General features: G+C 44.7%; 1 protein-coding gene across 10 annotated transcripts in view; it reads left to right on the top strand.

The window, feature by feature from the left end:
• The window catches only part of DENND1A (DENN domain containing 1A), a 407,524-nt gene that overhangs the window by 262,129 nt on the left and 124,407 nt on the right, over positions 1–20,988 (top strand). For all 10 annotated transcript variants that reach the window (XM_023760104.1, XM_023760106.1, XM_023760103.1 and 7 more), the window contains one exon: positions 8,026–8,151. In XM_023760104.1, the coding sequence (XP_023615872.1) occupies positions 8,026–8,151 (126 nt within the window). The remainder of the gene's footprint in view (positions 1–8,025; positions 8,152–20,988) is intronic.

Genomic DNA, 20,988 nt, shown 5'->3' on the forward strand with positions numbered 1-20,988 from the left:
GCTTCAGCGTGGGGCCTGCAAAGGTGAGGCATCCACTTAAGCCACAGGCCAGTGTGCCCTGGGAAGGAGCTCTTTGTTGTGACAGAGGACATCACAGAGAGTCAGAGGCTTTTCTTTATTTTTTATTTTTTTTATAGGAGGGTTTTGTTAGAGAGTAGGATGAAGAACATCCCAGGCCGAGGGATGATTTCTTGGCCTCTGAAGTTGAAGAGAAGACAACGTGGGAAACAGAGCTTGCGCCAGGCCCATAGAAGGCCTTGAACATTGTGCTAAGGAATGTGCACTTTATGTTAGCAGCATGGAACCACTGCAGATTTTAGAGGAAGTGATAAGATTCAACCTGCTGTTTCAGGAAGACAGTTCAATGCAAAGGATAGATTGGACCAAAAAGGAAATAGAGGAAGGGCCACCAGTTGTGAAAGGCTGTTGCAGTCCAGGTAAAAGATGAAGCCTGAACTGATACCAAAAAGCTAGGCCGTCCGCCACATCCATTATCCATTTTACACCCAATATATTTCTGTTCTCGCAGGTCATGTTGGTTGCAGATGCCTCATTTCACAGCAGAGGAAGCTGAGGCTCAGAAAGGCTAAGAGAGTGAAGCCAGGTTTCTAACCTTAGACTTTGGTTAATGTGATGCAAGCTCTACTCTCTCCTGCATGCGGAATGCAGGGGGATAGAGAAGCAGGTGAAGCCAGGAAACCTGAGAGGTAGAGCCTACAGTGACCAGGTAAAACAGGAGCCGGGTAGGGAAGGGAACGCTGCATTTGTTATTGGACATGTTGCGTTTGCAGTGTTGTATAAGACTGGTCTAGTTGTCCACGTTAACTCATTCAGCAACCACAGGTCCATTTGCCTTGCAATTTGGGTTTCACCTTAATGATGGCCTTCTGCAAAAGAGAACAGAATGAGTGTCAATTTCTCCCCCAACCCTACCCAACTAAGACCACTTTCTTCTAACGACCAAATGTGATCCTAGACCTGCCTCAAGGCAGAGGCTCAGCCACTGGAAATGCCTTGCAAGAGGTCAGAACACTCGCCATCTGTTCTTTCATTCAGAAGAAACTGCTGGGTGACCAGGCCCTGTGGACCTTCTGGGAACTCGGAGTCTGGCAGGAAAGATGGTAGACACTGCAACTCACCAAAGAATCACCTATGCAGTCCCAGGGGCCCAGGCAGTGTCATTAGCCAGGTCTCAGGGGTTAGGGAAGGCTTTGCAGATGAGGGGACATCTGGCTTCCGTCTTTCCCTTAACCCAAGGCAGTGTTTAATTTGACTATTAAAGAAAAATACCTCATTTAAATTCTTTATTATAAAAGTAACATATGCTTTTTTATAAAGGATAATCAAAACAATCAAAAGTTCATAAAATAGAAAGCATCTCTGCATGGTTAATGCTTGATACATGGCATTTTAGATTTATACTACAGATATGTACATATATAATTCTTAAATGCTTCATGCTGTACATATTGCTCTTCAGTTCGCGTGTTTTCCTCCCATTTGGCAATATTTTGTGGCCATCCTTTCATGTCAGTTTACAGACTACATCCACATTCTGTTAGCTATACTGTGCTGCATAGTGAGGATGTGGTACCACATACTTCATCGGCCCCATTGATGGACGCTTGGCTGGTCTTTCAGAGGGTGAAGAGATGTTCTCAAGCAGGACAGGAAGGGACAGGGACAGCTCCCTCTGAGTTGTCGGTGTGTGTGTTGACTGGACAGTCATATGTGCTTCTACTAGAAATTCAGTATCAGTCAAGTACAACTTGCCATGGGGCTGCGAGAGGGAAGCCAGGCCAACTGAGGAAAGCCTCAGGCTGCTCTGAGGAATTGGGATGGTTTTCTGAAGGTCCTGGTGGACAAGGGTGGGGGCATTGAAGGATCTGAAGGAGGGGTTGAGTTGATCAGATTCATGTTTTCCCAAAATGACTAGGACAGCTCTGGGTGGATGGCATTGAGGGGAAACTGGAGGCAGAGAGCCCGTCTAGGAAACTACTGCTCCACCAGTCTGGAACAGAGAGACTGATGGTCCTGAAGGGCCTAGGGCCAAGGTCATGGGCTCTGAGAGGAGAGAGCAGGTTCAGGACATAGGGTGGTGTTGATAAGACATGAGAATGGTGGAAATGAAAAGAGAAGTAGGGGATCCAGCATCAGAATCTGTCCTGGGAGGCCGGCTGGAAGATGCTGTAGTAACTACAATGGGAGACGCTGAATTCAACTCTGTACTCCCTTCCCTTTGTTTTCTGCCTGCCTCCTATGATGCCTAATTACAGGAGGAAGCCATCCTCACCCGCATTTCCGCCACCTCCAACTTACGCCCAAAGCACCCGATGTCAGGGGTCTGATCAGACCCTCCAGGAGTACTCAGCAAGCTCAGCTGTAGATGCCTGGGTTATTTGAGCCTTAGATTTCTTCCCTCAGTTTTATTTAAAGGACAAAATGCTACCACCAGTTATCAGAAGTGTATACACTTGAAGTTCCCAAGTTTGAAGTGCTGACAAAAGCTTCCGCATGTTGCAGGGTGAGGAGAGGTCTTCAGAAGTCTTGGCCTAAGTGGTCACAGGGGCACCAAGAGCCCAGGACCACTTGGCTGGTTTCAGACCAGCTGGGCAGGTGGGAAGGCACACACTCGTGTTTGCTCAGTTACCATCAGCGAGTACCTCTTTGTGTAAAATGGTAATGAGGCCATTAGGAGAGGCTCACCTGAAGAGCAGCTTGTGAATCCTAGGTAATTAAACACCTCCTGAATGAACTGGAAAGGCCAGGGAAGGTTAAGTGAGGAATAATCTGCGGCACAGGTGGCCCAAGGCCTTTGAGGAGCTGGAAGAAGAGTGACAGTGGCTTGCACCGTTTCAAAGGATGGAAGTGTCCGGGAGGGACAGGATTTTTATTACTTGGAGGGTGGGGAGTGGGGAGTATTTTTAACGTCTTAATAAAGCATGTATGCATTGCTGGTGGGAATGCAGACTGGTGCAGCCACCATGGAAAACAGTATGGAGTTTCCTAAAAAGTTAAAAATGGAAATGCCATTTGACCCGGTGATCCCACTTCTGGCAACATATCCTAAAAATCCCGAAACACCAATCAGAAAGAAGATATGCACCCTTAAGTTCATAGCAGCGTTATTTACAATAACTGAGATCTGGAAACAGCCCAAGTACCTATCAGTAGATGAGTGGATAAAAAAACAGTGGTACATTTACACTTTGGAATACTATGCGGCTGTAAAAAAAAAAAAAAAAAAAGAAGAAGGAACTCTTACCCTTTGCAACAGCATGGATGGACCTGGAGATTATTATGCTAAGCGAAATAAGCAAGTCAGAGAAAGACAAATGCCATATGATCTCACTTACATGTGGAATCTAATGAACAAAATAAACTGATGAACAAAGTAGGACCAGAGGCATGGATGCATGGAACAGACTTACAGATCTCAGAGGGGTGGGGATTGTGAGGGACTGGAAGAGATTAACCAAAGAACATATATTCATATATGCATAGACCATGAACATAGACAACAGTGTGGTGAAGGCCCGAAGGTGGGGGGAAGGACCTGGGTAAAGAAGGGCTAAGAGGGGAGGAGCGGGGAATGGGAGACATCTGTTATAGTGTCAACAATTTTTTAAAAAAGCATGTGTCTTTTTCACATTGCTATTTCGGGTTGAAAGTCCATGGCAGTCTGCCTGGGTGCCAAATGGCCTGCGTTGCTTCTCATGGAGCACCCACCGCTATGATTCAGGGGCTCATAGGTCCCAGAATAGGGAAGGTCACATAAACCAGGTATTTACACTCAGATGTTGAGGCAAAGTCCAAACTGCTTCCAGAGGAAAATTGTTTCCCTTGGCCTGCCTCCAAACAGAGATGGGGTGACCACCCTCTCGGTGCATGTTCCCGTCCTTCTGACTTACCAGAGGAGAATGTCAGTCCTAACTACACTCTGTTGACTTCCAAGCATATGGTACGCCCCCACAACAACAACACAGGATTCTTTCCCCTGTACTCAGTAAACACTTATTGATGGCCTACTATGTGCTAAGCACTGTGTTCCATGTGTCCTTTTGGCTTATACATAAATATTTATGGCAGCATTATTTATAATAGCCAAAAACTAGAAATAGTCAAGATACCTAGCAACTGATGTATAAATAAATAAAATGCTGTATATCCATACAATGGAATATTATTCACCTATGAAAAAGAATAAAGTATTGATAAGTGCCATAACATGGATGAACCTTATTCATAATGAGCATTGTGCTTAGTGAAAGAAGTCACTCACAAAAGATTACATACATAGCTGTATGATTGTGTTTATATGAACTGTCCAGAATAAGCAAATCCATAGAGACAGAAAGTGGATCAGTGGTTACCTAGGGCTAGGGTGGGGAAGGAGGATTGGTGGGGAATAAGAAGTGACTACCAATGAGTCTTCTTTTGGGGGTGAAGAACATGTTCTGGAATTAGATAATAGTGATCATTGTACGACCTTGTCACTAAAAAACCCACAGAACTGTACACTTTAAATGAATGAATTTTATGGTATGTAAGATATATCTTTTCTTTTGACAGCAGTTCACATGTGTCAGAACTTTTAATGTTGTATACATAAAATTATAGTAAAAAAAAAACTGTAAACAAAATGTAGCCCCTCCATTTCCATGGTCAGCACACTGCATTGCAGTAAACCAAGTTTATATCCCACCATCAAGTGTGATTCCTCCATTAATGCACTTTGTGATGGGTCATTAAGAGTATCTTCAGCCCAGTTATGGTGGCTCAGTGATTGAGCATGAAACTATGAACCAGGAGGTCACAGTTCGATTCCTGGTCAGGACACGTGCCCAGGTTTTGGGCTCAATCCCCAGTGGGGTGTGTGCAGGAGGCAGCTGATCAATGATTCTCTCTCATCATTGATATTTCTCTCTCTCTCTCCCTCTCCCTTCCTCTCTGAAATCAGTACAAATATATTTTAAAAAGGAGTATTTTCAAATCCAGTGGTCTCATTATTACCCCTCAAGTTATCCAGTGAAAGGTGTGAGCGTGGAAGAAGTGGAAGACACTGGACTTGTTGCACTGCCTTGAATTCCATTTGCAATTTTAGTGGAGCAAACAGACCCCGATGTTTCTCAGTGTGGAAAATTTCATTTTATCTTGGTTGAGCTGGAAATTTTTTTCTGATAATTCAAGAAGATGACTGGGCAAAAGCTCATTTTTCACACAAGGAGAACCTTTTCGAAGAAGATCGTGACTTTCAAAAGGTCCATTTGCTGTCCTTCAGCTGAGATGCAGGTCCTCTGGTATTCATCTTCAGCTCGCTCTGCGAACAGCCCCTCAGCTCTGTTACTACAAGATATATCTTGCCCTAGCCGGTTTGGCTCAGTGGATAGAGCGTCAGCCTGCGGACTGAAGGGTCCCGAGTTCGATTCCGGTCAAGGGCATGTACCTTGGTTGTGGGCACATCCTCAGTGGGAGGTGTGCAGGAGGCAACTGATCGATGTTTCTCTCTCATCGATGTTTCTAACTCTCTATCCCTCTCCCTTCCTCTCTGTAAAAAAATCAATAAAATGTATATTTTTTAAAAAGATATATTTTTTTAAAAAAACTTAGTAACAAGAAGTAATATTCATGGAACATTTCTAAAGGTATATATAGTCCATCCCAGATCAGTTACTCTTAATGGTTTTTGTTTTAGTTTTTGTTTATGTAGGATTCTGAGGAAAGCTATGGAACCTATGCCTCCTAAAATGATCATCACTCCTTCATATTAAAAATTTGTAGATGATTCATGGACCACCTGAATCTAATTTTTATTTTATTCTTAATTTTATCCTTAGATAATGTCAAGCCATTAGATAGTCCTTTATCTAAGCCCCTGGTTCCTGAAATGTGCCTGTGAAATGTCACCCACATGCTTAAAAACAGTCATTAGCTTTATATTTCTCTCAAGATAAAGGAAGAAATTCCTTAGTGTTCTCACAGGCTCCTCTGACCCCTGCTCTCATCTCATTCTAAGCCATACTCCCCCTCATTCTCTCCACTGAAGCCACAGCCCTTTTTGTTCTCTGGACTACTCACCACAGGGTCTTTGCAAATGCTATTCCCCGTGTTTGGTACACTGTTCCTCCCTCCCTTGGCCTAGACGACTTCTTCAGCTGATCCTTCAGGTTTCAGTCCAAGGCTGTTTCCCTCCAGGAAGCTTTACTTGACCTCCCTGGTGAGCTGTCAGAGGTTCATCACAGTAGCAATGTCACAGTATTGGTGTTTCCCTCACGAGAGTGTAACCTTAATGAGGGCAGAGCTTATGTCTAGTTTTGTTCACCATTATATCCTCAACACCTAACACAGTCCCAGGCACTGAGGAAATAATGAATATTTGTTGAGTAAATGAATGACTCGAGGTTACCACATTGCACAATTCTAGGGACACCTTTCACATGGAACACGGTGTGAATGATGTGCCCAGCAGTTGTGCAATCCTGAGATGAATGAAGGGCATATAGAAACAAACCCGGAAGCTTGATGCTGTCTGATACTGAAGGCAACAGCCATCACGTCATAGTCATTCGTACATTGGGAACTCATGGGAAGAATCTCTTTTAGTTCTCACTTTCAAGAAAATCTGTTCAGCTGGGTAACTGGTTTGTTTGTAATACAAGGATGGACCCAAGAATCTCACTACTTCTTTTGTATCCCTTTTTGCTTTGACCACTAGGAGGCTCTTAAGTCAAAAGTTCATTTCTAGCCACTATGTAAGACCTTATGGCTTATCTTTACATATTAAATCTGTTCCTGGCTACTTTTCCCATTGCCATGGCTTTCTTATCTATTTTGTTTTAGCATGTGAGGGCTTATCTATAAGCTTCTACTATTCCTTTAGAGCAGCAGTCGCCAACCTTTCAGACCTCATGGACCACCAGTGGTCTGTGGACCACCGGTTGGCGACCGCTGCTTTAGAGTATAAGGTGTGAGCTATATAATAACATATATTTATTTATTATACACTAGTGACCTGGTGCACAGATTCGTGCACATTGAAAGGAAATTAATTAGAAGGTGGCCGGCAGGGACTGGGTGAGATGGGCTGGACATGCTCTGGAGCCAACCCCCTGCGGTCCCTCCCCGGCATCTGCAGAGTGAGCGGGGTCCCTTGGCCTGGCCTGCGGGGATAGGGCCGAAACTGGCTCTCCAACATCCCCCAAGGGGTCCCGGAGTGCGACAGGGCATTCTGCAAAGTTGCTGTGGTAAAGGGTGGGGAACGCAAACGCAAGTGTGCAGTAAACCAGGTTTGGGGCTGACAGTGCCCCAGCAACAATATAACCCACGGCCGAAGGTGGAATCGCCCAGCCCATGAGGAATCAGGCCCCCTCCTCTCTGGTTTTGGGGTGCATCACCTGAGAACCGCTGCTACCAAGTAACTGCAGCTCAACACCTCCTGCGTTGAGCATCTGCCCCCTGGTGATCAGTGTGTGTCATAGCGACCAGTCAAACACAGCATTATTAGCCTTTTATATATATAGGTAGATAATATATTAAGTATTGTAAAGCACTTACTCTGATATTTGTAAGTAATGTGAAGAGGGAATGGAATTGGAACTGAAAATTTTTGTGTAATTTGGGGTCAGATGACAGGCTTCCATTCATATTCCGACTTGGCCACTTCTTAGGTTTGTTCCCAGGCATGTGATCTAATGTCTCTGAGACTGTTTCACCCTTATAAGATGGGAACACTAATTTCTTCTTTGCAGGATTGCTGAAATAATTAAATTAGAAATTTAATGTGAAGCACTTACTTGGCTCATTGTAACTGCTTAGAAAGTGGTTTGTTTGTGTTTTCATTAGATACGCTCTAATAAAAGCAACATTCATTTAAATGTCAAAAACCTGCCCCAACACTGAGTGCATTTTTGCTCTCCCAGCAGCCAAGGGAACAAGTCGATTCTGGCCAGGGATTTTCTAGAGCTCTCAGCCAGCCATCCTCCTCCAGCCCTGCCCTCAACTTGTCTCCTTTCTCTCGGTCACCAGATCTCTTCACTGAAGAGCCGGCTAAAGAAGGTCTCCACCACCACTGGCGATGGTGTGGCCAGAGCTTTCCTCAAGGCCCAGGCCGCTTTCTTCGGCAGCTACCGGAACGCTCTGAAAATTGAGCCAGTGAGTAACTTGTTGGCATGTTATAAACCCATGTTTGGTCAGGGCTAAGAAACATACCTCAGGGACCAGGAGAAACCTGCAATTTGCCTGGTTGTTGAATTCACCTAGACGAGGTTGTGCATCTGTATGGGGTTCGGGGGGGACGGCGGCAGGGAGCATCCCTACCTCTCAGCACAAGGAAGCCTCATGGCCATGAGTGAGGCACACTAACTGCTCCTGTGAATGCACAGATCCCTCTGTTAACTGCAGTGCCCAGCTCTCACTGAGGATTCACAGAAAGACTGAGGTAGCAGTAATCATCTCCGTTTTACCAGTACAGAAACTGAGGCTCAGAGAAGAGATGGGACTTGCTAAGCAGTGGAGGAGCCAGTTGGTCCCAAAGCCATGATTCCCCACTGCCTCACTGCCCTTGTCCTCTATAGGAACCTCATCCCCACCCTTGAGAAAGTAAAGCATCCTGGGGGCTTCACTTCTTAGAGGCTCCCAAGGTGGTCTTGGTGAGAATGACTATAAAGTATGCTGAGGACTGGGAAGTAGTGTAATCCACCTTCATGGCCCTTCAACCTTTCTAAGCCCCCATGGCCCCATTCCTCTCCCCTGCCTGCCTGCCTGTGATACCCTTACAATAACAACTAGTTATTGTTAAGGTATGAAGACAACAGGTGAACTGTAAAACCAATGAAAGTACCAACTCTCCCAACTTCAATAAAAAGTTTGCATCTGATACCCTCTATTCAGCCTACTCTTGGCCAAGGAGAATGGAGAAATGGGCCCAGGGGCCTGGGTCACTCCATGGAGCAGAGAACTTTGGAGGGGAACCTGGCTGAGAGCCCTTTTCTCTCAGGAGCGATGGTAGCCCAGCCAGCCTAGTTGGAGTGGGTCACACTGCCTGTAGGGTAAGGACGTTTTCTCGTCACTATGACTCCATCATGTGTCTAAGTGAGACACAGTAATAGCAGACTCCGTGCTTTTCTTCAGCCAGGTCACACTCTCTGGGCCGTGGCCAGGGTGGTGGTGCGCAGGGAGCAGCAGCCAAATGCCACTACCCTCCTTGTTCCTCACCTTCCATCAACACTTAGGCCTGACTCTCTGTGCTGCCTGTGCTTCAGGCACGGTCATGGTCACATAACAGAAGGGGGAATGCACTCTCTGCTTCCTAAGAAATTCTTTCCTAGGTCCTCTAAGGCCCTTCGGTTTAAAGCAAGTTCATAATGTCTTGCTTGTCTCTGAGGGAGGTGGCTCTGATTCTTGGTCCTGACCTTGGGCCCAGCCAAACCAGCCAGGTATGGTGTTGTTTTGAGAGCTGGTATAATTCAAGGAAAATACTGTCGTCTTCCCATCTCTAAAATGAGGATGAGGCAACTGGCTCAGTCCTTTCCTTGGGAAGCTGAGAACTGACAGACATGAGTAGTCCTCTCTTACAGTGATCCTCTCGTTGCCATGAGTATGTCTAGAATCCAGAGGCGGTTGAGTCTTGGTATGTATTGCTGGGCATACCATTAGGCACAGGTTGCTCCTCTGGAGAAGTTTATGGTTGTACTTGCACTTGTCACATGGGGGTGATGTGGGGGATGTTGACCTGGACGAGCCTCCAGAGTGGCAGACTCCCCGTGCTGAGGGGATAGAGCAGCCTCCTCAGGCCACTTGTATTTCTCTGATTATAAAAACACCAGCTCCGGGTAAGAAATGTTTAAAGTAACTGAGGACTTGAATGAGAAAACACCCACAATCCTATCATCTGGAGTTGAGATAACATGTTAGCATGTTTCTACCTAGGTCCCAGGATTTTTTGGGTCCTTTTTGTTTCATTTGGGTTTTGGTTTTGGGATTTACTTTTAGGCAGTTGAGAAATTACCAGCAAAGCAATCTAGTCCCCAGTTGTTTGGGCTTGTCTTTTAGTATGTTGTAAGCATTTATTCATAGCAAATGAAAATTCTTCTTAAAACATCATTTATAATGGCTGTGCATATCCTATCAAGTGACTCCAGTGGCTCCCAGTCTTGGCTGTGGATCAGAATCACCTGTGGGCCTCTTAGAAGGGCAGCCTGGGCCCCACTCGCAGAGACTTTTATCAAGTTCCTGCGATCTGAAATCAGTACCAAGGCCATCACATCAGCCCAGCGCCGGGGCTTTGGTTAGGCACCTTTCACAACTTTAAACCACACTGTGGTGAGCATCTTTGGATAAATCTTCATGCATGCTCTGAATTATTTCCTGAGGCACAATCTCTGACATGGGTTGACTGGGTCAAAGGATGAAGTACACTGAAGGCCTTTGATATACAAGGTGATGGAGAAAGATGGTGGCCGGAGCAGGTGGTGGCAGACGGGAGCGCCTCTAAGGCAGATTGCCGGGCGGATCTGAGCAGCAGCCAGCAGTGGGAGGTTAGACCAAAGTGGAGAGCTTTGTGGGGTGTGGGGTGTGGGGTGTGGCTTCCCACTGGGCCAGTGGGTGCAGTCCTGAGACTCGGGTCACTGCACAGTCCCAGGGGCTTGGTTTTTAAACATGAAACATGATGGACTGAACAGTGCTCACTGGTGCCTCTCTTCAGGGCCAGGGGAATGGTTCCAGAGGACTCTCCTGAGGGTCAGGAAGTGAGCTCAGAGGGTGTCCAGCGACAGCCATGTCTCCTACCTGCTCAGCAGCCTTCCCCAAGGCCAGAGCTCGGTTCATCTCTCAGTTGTTTCAGGAATTCCCCTCCACTGCCCTTTACTATCCATTTCACAGATTGGAGATAGAGGCTCAGATTGTGGGTGACTTCTGGTAAGTAGGAGAGCCAGGGGACAGACTTGGGTCATCCTGACTCCAAAACTCAGGTTCCTTCCACCACACCCTCTCACCTGTCTTTGTTCTGGTTTGCACATGTTCCACTTTTATAACTCTTTCTTTCTGTGCTCCCAGCACCGGGCATGGGTCATGGCATAGTGCAGGCATCAATGAGTATATTTGGGAACAGTGGATGGAAAGACATAAAGGCACAGGGAAGCTTCTGGGCTGGGGCTGGTGCTGGGTCTCGCTCAGCGTGAGTGCATTGCATCCTGCTCTCTCTGTAGGCTTTAGGTGGCTGCTGCCGGCAGAGGGGAGAGTGTCTGCAAATCGCAGGGCATGTGACCCATTTCTCAGTCACCCGGAGAATATCAGGTGCAAAGCCCAAGATATTTAACAATATCGGCCAAGCCAACTTGTTCATCTCCACTTAAATGACAGAACCACAAGCAGCCAGGCAGCTCCATTCGGAAAACCCCCCTTTATCCATGTCAAGCGCAGCCAGGCTGCAGCTCATTTATTTAGGCCTTTCTTGCTCTCTGACACGCCTCCTAGCAGTTGCCAGGCAACTCTGGGAGTAGCAGTGTGTGTTAGGGATTAACTAGTTAGGGCTGGGGTCCTTTTTGGCAAGAAGGGGATAAAAGACAAATGATTTTAATTGCTAAGCCAAGGATCCTTTCTCAGCTTGGTGGAAGATTGCAACTTGTGGAGGATGTGGGTAGCAGTGTGGTTCTTGAATTTGCCTTGAAAGTTCCCCTTTCTCCTGCCTATGCAGAACAAATGAATTTTAACAAGAATCTTACTTTTACTTCTCCTTTGTTTAAAACTATGTCATCATGAAATCTGAATATGACTAGCCCGCCGCCGCCCTCTCTTTGAAGACATTTCATAGCACAGTAGCCTTAGTTTTAAAGAACTTTCAAAAATAGACTATGAAATTAGAAATATCATCCCTTTTTCTGTTCATTGTCTCATTTCATAGCTCATGCTACCTGGATTCATCTTAAGGCAGTGCATGTGAAAGTGTATGTTCCCATGTTTGTCCGCTGCAGATCCTTGGTAAATGTTAGATCAGAAGGCAAAACGGATGGCTGTTGGTACTTTAAGATGTGTCCTGTTCTGTGCCAGCGTCTGGGAAGGCCAGTATAGATGGAGCATCTGCGATTGTTTATTCAACAAGCTCATGTGGCACTCTCTGGACCAACCTGCTGGCTGGGCATCCCCAGGATGCGTAGAGCACAGCCCCTGCCCGCAGAGGTGAATGCTGGGCTGGGGGCAGTCGACAGCCAGCCAGGGTGTCTGTGAAGGAGGCTGTGCAGGCAGCAGCCAGCTCCTCCAGTCCAGCTTGTTCCGTTCATCCCCAGAGGCCTGGCTTCCAGCTTCAGCTGTGGGTCTGCTGGCATCACCTTCCTTACAGCCCCTGATTGTGTACATGATTCTGCTGAGTCATATTTATCCACCTAAAACCCCTGGAAGACAGAGAAGTTAAGATAAAAGCAGATTGATAGCCTGGCTTTCAAGCATGAATGGGCAAGGCTGTGTTGGAGCAGGTCAGAAAACACCATATATATCTGTCTCCTGGTTGAGTAACACCATTGATCTCATGATTTAAAAAAAACACAAAACTTTTTATCTGTGATTTTAGTGTAATAAGCAATAGGAAAATATTTCAAAACTAGAAAAATTAAGCCGAAACCGGTTTGGCTCAGTGGATAGAGCGTCGGCCTGCGGACTGAAGGGTCCAGGGTCCCAGGTTCGATTCCGGTCAAGGGCATGTACCTTGGTTGTGGGCACATCCCCAGTGGGGGGTGTGCAGGAGGCAGCTGATCGATGTTTCTCTCTCATCGATGTTTCTAACTGTCTATCCCTCTCCCTTCCTCTCTGTAAAAAATCAATAAAATATATTTAAAAAAAAAAAAACTAGAAAAATTAAAATAGCACTATAGTCACACTGAACTAACAAAAGTACCTCAACTAACTTTTGTATATTCTCTTTAATTATTTTTCATTATGCAAAGTGTCTATATAGCTGCTATCTAGCTGCTATCAAATCTAAGTTAAAAGTTTGTTTCTCCTCATTTAACATTTACATAGCTGCATACTATTTTATCAAGTACAGCTACCCTAATGGCTATAACCACTTTCTCATGTTGGACATTCAGATTATTTCCAATATCTGGGCATTATAATTAATATTCCACTAAACATCTTTATGAATAAAGCTTTGAAATGTTATATTTCAAAGCCTTCTGAGTAGGGTAATACAAGTCTGTGTGTAGGAGCCTGACTGTGGGTGCCAACTCATCACAATGTGGTAGGGAAGCAAATTTTCTTTGACTCAGCCTTGGAGCAGCTCAAAAAATGGGAAGAATGAAGAGCCTTCATGGGGCGCGCTCCCTGCCCTCCCCCTAGGCCAGCAGCGGACACCCAGGACACATATGAGGGACATTACTCATTTATCTGTGCCTCCATCTGGTGCTAAAGGGAAAAAGCGGTTTGAGGAATCTTAAAACAATAGGTTCTGGTGCGTGTGCCTCCACACAGGCTGGGAAGGGCAGAGCTGGGACTTGAATCCACATCTGTCCTGGAGCCCATGCTTTTTGGTCTTTTTAATTGTAGTAAACAATATACAACATAAAATTTGCCATCTTCATTATTGTTAAGGATATAATTCAGTGGCATTCATTACATTCACAGCCCTATATGACAGAAACTCTATATCCATTAAGCAATAACTCCCCATTTCCCCTTCCCCAGCCCTTGGGAACCTCTAATCTACTTTCCATCTCTACGAATTTGCCTATTTTATATGTTTCATATAAGGGAAATTATACCATATTTGTCCTTTTGTGTCTGGCTTTACTTCACATAATGTTTTCAAGGCTCATCCACATTGTAGCATGTGTCAGAACTTCATCCCTTTTTAAGTCTGAATAATATTCTAACCTTATGGATATACCACATTTTGTTTATCCATTCATCTGTTGTTGGACACGGGCTGTTTTCACCTTTTAACTATTGAGAATAATGCTGCTGTGAACATTCCTGTACACGTACCTGTTTGAGGGCCTGTTTTCACTTCTTTTGGGTGTATACCTCTAAGTGGAATTGCTGGGCCATACAGTAATTTCATGTTTAACTTTTTGAAGAACCACTAAATTGTTTTCCACACAAAGCCCATGCTGTTTTTAAGTAATCAGTAGTGTGTTTGTGAAGCATGGCTATGTACCTATGAATGCTCTGTGGGAAAAGTTTGTGAAAGACTTTCTTATTTTCTAGTTTATTTTGGGCAAGCAGACAGGGAATTATAGGCCAAAACCTACAGGCCTAGCTAACAGATGCATTGACAGCAGGAGTCTATGGACTAGAGAGGGGACCATTTTTTCATGTTAGTATTCATCCCAAGGTAAGATCATGTCCTGGGAATGAAGCAGGGATAAGGGGAGGTGCTCTCACCACTGGGGACCCATAGCTCTGTAGCTCTTAAATGGCTAAGGAGGCCACCAGGTGTGATGGAAAGAGTATGGTCTTTGGATTCACTTGGGTTTTAATCCTGGCTCTTGTCATCGGCCAGAAGATGGCCTTAAAGTCACTTGACCTCTCTAATCCTCAATTTTTCATCCCTAAAATGGAAATAATGCCAACCTTGTAGGACTATTGAGAAAAATAACAATAATCATGTAAAAGTCAGCACAATGTTTTTCTTGGTAGTAGATATCAACTAACTGATAGTGACCATTCCCGGATGACAAGAAGGTAGCTAACGGAGGAAGAGCAGGAGACAGAGACTGCCACGTCCCGGAACAGCGGTGGCCATACTTGTCAGCAAGTGCCAGACTCCCTGAAACCATCCAGAAAACAATCCAATTCTGGCCTGTTTGTTCCTGTCCTTTCCTGTGAGAGTTTGTCTTCTACCTCAAGTGATACAAAAAAGATTTGTAAGAAATCACATATTAATCCCTTCACTATTTATTTGATATTTATTTATTCATGTTATTGCTCACCAGCACTTACAGGCTAGAGGGGGTGGTAGGTACCAAGAGTTTAAAATTAAGAAATGCATTAGAATCAGTTTTAAAAATGCACAAGAGAAAATATCATTGAGAATCTTTCTTTTCTATTTCATCAAAACATTTTTGCTCATTGGGATAAGAGGACCATTGTTCGATATTGGCACCAAATCTCCACTGTCCACCTCCCCGGGACACTGATGTTGCTCAGGAACACAGTTTGAGGGTCCTGGCACCTTGGAGCCACACAATGAATGATGGCTGAACTGAGAACCACTGTTTTAGAAGTAGACTGACTACCCATAAAAAGTAGGTCCTTAAGTGAGAGATGAGAACTGGCAGGAAATACACTTAAACAGGATGATCAAGCTGCACCGAATGATTTCAAAGAGCACCACTAAATATGATGAAAATTAAGTTCTCCTATGTTCTAAAATACTTGAAAAATATTACAGTTAGTGTATCTTAGACTATCCAGAAGGAATTCTAGGCTTTAAATTCTAAGAATTTTTTAAATCCATTTAATAATCTGGCTGCTTTCCTACTTTGTTCCCATAGGGTGGGACCATGTTTTGTACTCCTTGGTATCCTTGACATAGTCAAATATTAGTAGGTGCTCATTAAGTGTGTGTTGAATGAATGGATGAACAAGTGAATGATACCCGTTTTCCCATGCTATGCATCAGAAAGACTGGTGGTCACATCTCAGTGTTGTACAATATCGATGCTTAGTTTTTGAAAAAAAAATCCACAGCTTCACCTCCGAGCATGAGAAGAGTAATCTGACACAAACACCAAGCGTGAATGTATAAATGTCAAACAAAGGCACAAAAGGCAGCTGCATGGTAGCCAGTTAGGATTGAAGAGGATCGCCCTCTGTGAAACCACCATGTGCAGTAAATATTCGGTTCTAGTTAGGAAAGGACAACACACAAGTACATTAATGGAGTAAGCTGATCCCGTTGTGGCTGATTTAAATACTGTATCTTTGTGGAAGCTGTAGCAAAGAGAAATGGTTGCTGTTTCTGGTGTTTTAAGTCGATATCACTTTAGGGTCTTCTACTTTTTCAGTGAGACTCTGAAAAGGAAACCTTTCTGATCCATTTTTAAGCAGTGATAACATGTACATGTGATGACTTCAGGTACATGTGAGCCTCTTAACAGGATTTTGCTTTATTCTTTCTTATACCCCAGCCATAGTAGAGGCGCAGGAACAGAAGGTGGAGTGAGTGGTCGGTTTGTTCCATGGAGGACATTATGGAATTTATGATGATTAGAGGATACAGTTATAAATTTCCTTCCCTCTACTCCCCATTGAGCATGCATCCACACTGATTTTTTATGGGGTGTGTATACATTCTCAGAAATAGACAGCTACTTCACATCCAGTCTATGCTCCCCTCACAAAGAAATGGAATCTCGCTCCAGAAAGGGGTGGAGTGTGATGATGACTCATGTATCCTAGTGGCTGAACCTGATACATAGAAAGTGCTCAATAATTATCTGTGGAGTGACTGAATTGATAATAGTTCTTAGTTATAATGTCTTTAATTATTTGGGAGCTGAAACACAGCTTTATTAAATAAATCATTAAGACTTGAAGTCATAAGGAAAAGAAAATAATATGAAACACTTATTATATGCTAGACTCTACATATATTCCCTCATTTGATGTTTATAGTCCTCATATGTAGAGCGTAGTGTAGCCCCATTTTACTGAAGGGAAACCAAGGTGAAGAACGGTTATTTCACTTTTTAAGAAGTGGCAGAGCCAGGATTTGAACCTTCCATCTGCCTGATTCTAGCAACCACGCTCTTTCCTCTGACCACTTGCCACAATGGTGATTACCATATGGTCCGTATTGTGTACAGTTTCAGGGCATTTCAGAAGAAAACTGAGCTGGTTTCCTCTTAGGAGTCAATGTCTCTAATCTGTGCAAATGTTTCTTGTCTTGAAAAATGCAGGTTAAACTAACACCATTTATAAACTATTTTGCAAAGGGGAAATGTCAACATTTTAGATATCTTTTTTTAAAACATTCCTTTAATAGATCACTTTAATTGCTTAATATTTTGTTTAAGTTTTTGACATTCGTGGTGATAATTGGATGAAAAGTAAACCACTTGCCAGTGCAGCCCTCCCTCCTCTTTTCCTGGGCTGACACCTAGTGGCGAACTTTCTCATCGCAGTGTTAATCCTGGCGCAGAACTTTCTTCAGCGTAGTTGTTTTTAAATTGATTTTAGGATTTTTTTTAAAAACCCAGTTATTGGCATCACAATAAAAATAGCTACACTAATATAAGGTTAATTTATTAGGGATTATCATAACAAGGGAACTTTATTTGATTTAACGAATTTTAAGTCAATTATAATCAAGCTTTGATAGCAGAAAATGAAACAAATATTTAAAATCCTGGGGTATTTGTATCCCCACAAACCTGACCTCATGACCACTGTGCTGTGGGCACTGGTTTGCACACACTGACAAGTAAGATTCGATCACTGTTCTTAAGGACAGTGTGAGGCTGAGCCGGAAAGCAAGCAGAGTTGCACCGAGGTGTGGTAACTGCTGTAGCAGAGTGCTGTCCAGGCATTCACATCCAAAGGCAGAAGGGATCACTTCCGCCAGGGGCCCAGGGAAAGCTTCCAGGGAAGGATGCACCTGGGATGGCGCCTTGTGGGAAAGTAGCATTTCCCCAGGAGCGGGGGCAGACAGTAGCTCGTGCACTGGCAAGGGGCATTGAAACTACATGGCATGGTCGGAGCTGTGGCCGAGGCACAGACAGAGAAAAGGAGTGTGTCCAAGGAGGAAGTGGAGAAGGGGTGGGCTCCAGGCCAGGAAAGGCCTAGAAGGCCACAAGAGGGTTTCAGCACCAATCCCATAAACCAGCATTTCTAGAACAGTGTTCCTTGAAATATTAGATCCACAAGATGATACGATTTCTGAACACGTAAAATTTGGGATTGTCATATATTGCATACTATAACTTTTCTCTTAGATATTTAAATGCATGTTATTGAAGCCCTGCTATAAAGAAATCTAGTTAACTTGGTTTAACCCAGAATTTTTCAAAAGCCTTTTCTCCCCAGAATACCTATTAATATTCCATGCATCTCCTACTCCTCCCCACAGTTTGGGAAATGCTGCTGTAGCTAAATGAGTATGATGAATTTTTCTTGCTCAAAGGCCATGGAATTAGGATACCAACTGTGTTCATTTTACCCGTCTCGTAGCTATGAACCTCAGAAAAGAAAAGCATGTCTCTTTTCCGAAGCATTTCTTATCTGGCCAGTCAAAGGTTTGTAGCCAACAAGTGGTCTTGAGACCTAGAGCCCAGCCACCACTTAGCTGTCTCGGCCCAGGACCACAGGCGGCCACATGGTCCCCTTGGTCCAACAGCTTGATCAGTGTATCAATCGGGATATAACGAGGACAACAGGAAGCCCTTCGGGTGTTTCCAAGAGAGAAAATAATTCAAGGAAATGGTTATTCAACTGATGGAGGGAGGAGCTGAGAGAGAGTCCAGAGATGAGCAACAGCAGTGGTGGTTTCCTGGGTCCAGCGCTGGGTCACCTGACCACACCTGGAGCCTGTGGGCCTGTGCAGTGGACGCACGAGTCAAAGAAGAGGCGAACCATGCTGGACAATACCCCAAGCAGGGAGACAGGAGACACACTCAGCTTCTCCTCTCCATCTTCCTCCTCACCTCTCACCAGGGCCTCCTCACATGAGCCAAAGCAAGCAGGAAGCCAGCTGACCTGAGAGCCCAGGGAACTTCTATCCAGAACAGAGCAGGGTGGGTCTAAGATCAGACAGGCTCAGAACCGGATCCCAGATATTAAGGCTCTTCCGTGACACACATAAACGCAGGTCAGTAATAAACATGTGAAGTTAAAAGCTCCCTGGTGTATTGCTAAACCCGGTGCTAATCTGGACTCTGCCTCCTCTCAACTGTGTGACTCCAAGCAAGTTACTATACCTTTCTGAACCTTAGCTCCTCAATTGTAAAATAGGAAAGAAAATCTCTACTTAAATGATGCCTTCACAGGGCTCCCTTGACATATACTTGGCTGGTTCCTGTTTTATAATGAAACAAGAGCAAGGTATTTAAAACTTTTTGGGCTTAGCCTGGAGCTACCAGGAGTGTTAAAAATCCACAGATGTTGATTGACTGCTTCAAACTTCAGTGAATTGGCAAAGTTTTATTAGGTAGCAATTACTATCTAGTATGTGTCTAATTTCTTATCTTAATATATTCACTTCCTGGGGGCGTTGGAATCCGGGAAGCTTGTAAATGTGCAATGAAGTATTCAGGTGTTAGAGAGGTACTCCACATGTGTTGTAGTCACCCATTCACTGCCGGCTAAAGAAACTGGAATTCCAGGAGAGCTGCTTCTTAAGAGATGGGAAACCTTGGAAATCACTTCCTCTCTGAACCACAGGCTTTTCATTTGTTATATGGGGATAAGAATGCCACCCTCACAAAATTATTTTTAAAAGTCAATGAGATGGCAGGCATAAAGTCCTTGTTCTCTGGGAGGCAGCTTCCCTTTTGTCAGTGAATGCCCAAGTCACAACAGTCACAGCCCAGGGAGGTGTGGCAGGATTTGGGGGAAGCCTTTTACTGGAGATTATTTCTGTTTGGTTTGCTGTTCCCTGTTAGTGATGTACCTGGCAGATCTCCGCTCGCCCTGTCCTCATACATCGCAGTTCACTGGCATTATTCATACACCATTTGCTTAAGACTTTCTTCACCCAAGTTCCTACTGTGATTCATTTTTACTCTTATCTTCACAACATTAAAAATGGTCTGTAGGTTTTGAGGGTGTCCTGAGCAAGTCAGTGGTGAGCTTAAACGGCCCTTATCTATTCTTTGAAGGGGAAGTTTTATCCCGAGTTAAATAGTTTTATCCTCATTTGATGAGTGTTACGCAAAAGAGGTATGTAAAGGGAAAAACCCAATATCTATTGAACCCTTACTTCTTGCCCTTTATATTTTCTTGGTTAAGTGTGCGTGGTATTATCCCCAGCTTGACAGATAAGGAACTTAAAGCAGAGAGGGTTGAAACAGTTTAAATCAACTTTGAGTAAGCATTTACCAAGACCCTACTATGCCAGACACGGTTCTAGGTGCTCGAAGACTCAGCAGTGAACACAACCAAGTTCCAGCCCTCGAATTCCTTATATTCTACGTCAGGGGTGGGGAACGTCCAGCCCACAGATATAAAGCCCGCAAAATCATTTTTGGTCTGGCCTTGCCAAGGCATTAGGGGTGAGTTAATTAAATGTTTGACCAAATACAGCGGGCTAATTTTTAAGTTGATAATTTTGTATGGCCCGGGAATCCTATATAATAAAAGCATAATAAGCAAATGGACTGAATGGTGGAATGACTGGTCAGCAGAGGGTGGGCTGGTGAGCAGGCGGCTGGCGCAAGGGAGGAGACGGGCCAGCCGCTCGCCAGCCGGTGCTGATAAGTCCGCCTGGTCGCCTCCCGCAGAGGAAGGCCAGCAGACTGAGTCTTAGGCCCGCTCTGGAGTGGGCCTAAGCTGTCAGTCACACATCCCCTGAGGGCTCCTGGACTGGGAGAGGGTGCAGGCCAGGCTGAGGGGACACCCCCCTCCCCCCCACCGAGTGCACAAATTTTCATGCACCAGGCCTCTAGTGATGTTATAAATATCTAAATGGCCCTTGGAAGAAAAAAGGTTCCCCACCCCTCTTCTAGGTAGACACAAAGAGGAAACAGAGAGGAAAGTCAACATAAAATGTGCCAGGTAGCCCAGGAAAGGGATAAAGAGAACCCCCGCCCCCTAGATGAGTGGGTGCTAGTAAGAGCTGGAGCCAGGATTGAGGGCCTGGTTTATCTGCCTCTAGAACTCGTGTTTTTTCCCCTGGCCCCAGGCTGCTTCTGGTCCTCGTTGGTGATGGTTTCCAGCATCTAGTCAAGACACATGAACTCTAAGATCTCACTTCTTCGTCTGGGTTTGGTAATTCAGTGTGTCAGGGTGGTAACTTTGCCTTCCTAGGGAACAGAAAACATTTTTCTGCACTCCCTGCTG

Source organism: Myotis lucifugus, unplaced genomic scaffold, assembly GCF_000147115.1.
Source record: "Myotis lucifugus unplaced genomic scaffold, Myoluc2.0 scaffold_173, whole genome shotgun sequence".
NCBI lineage: Eukaryota > Metazoa > Chordata > Mammalia > Chiroptera > Vespertilionidae > Myotis > Myotis lucifugus.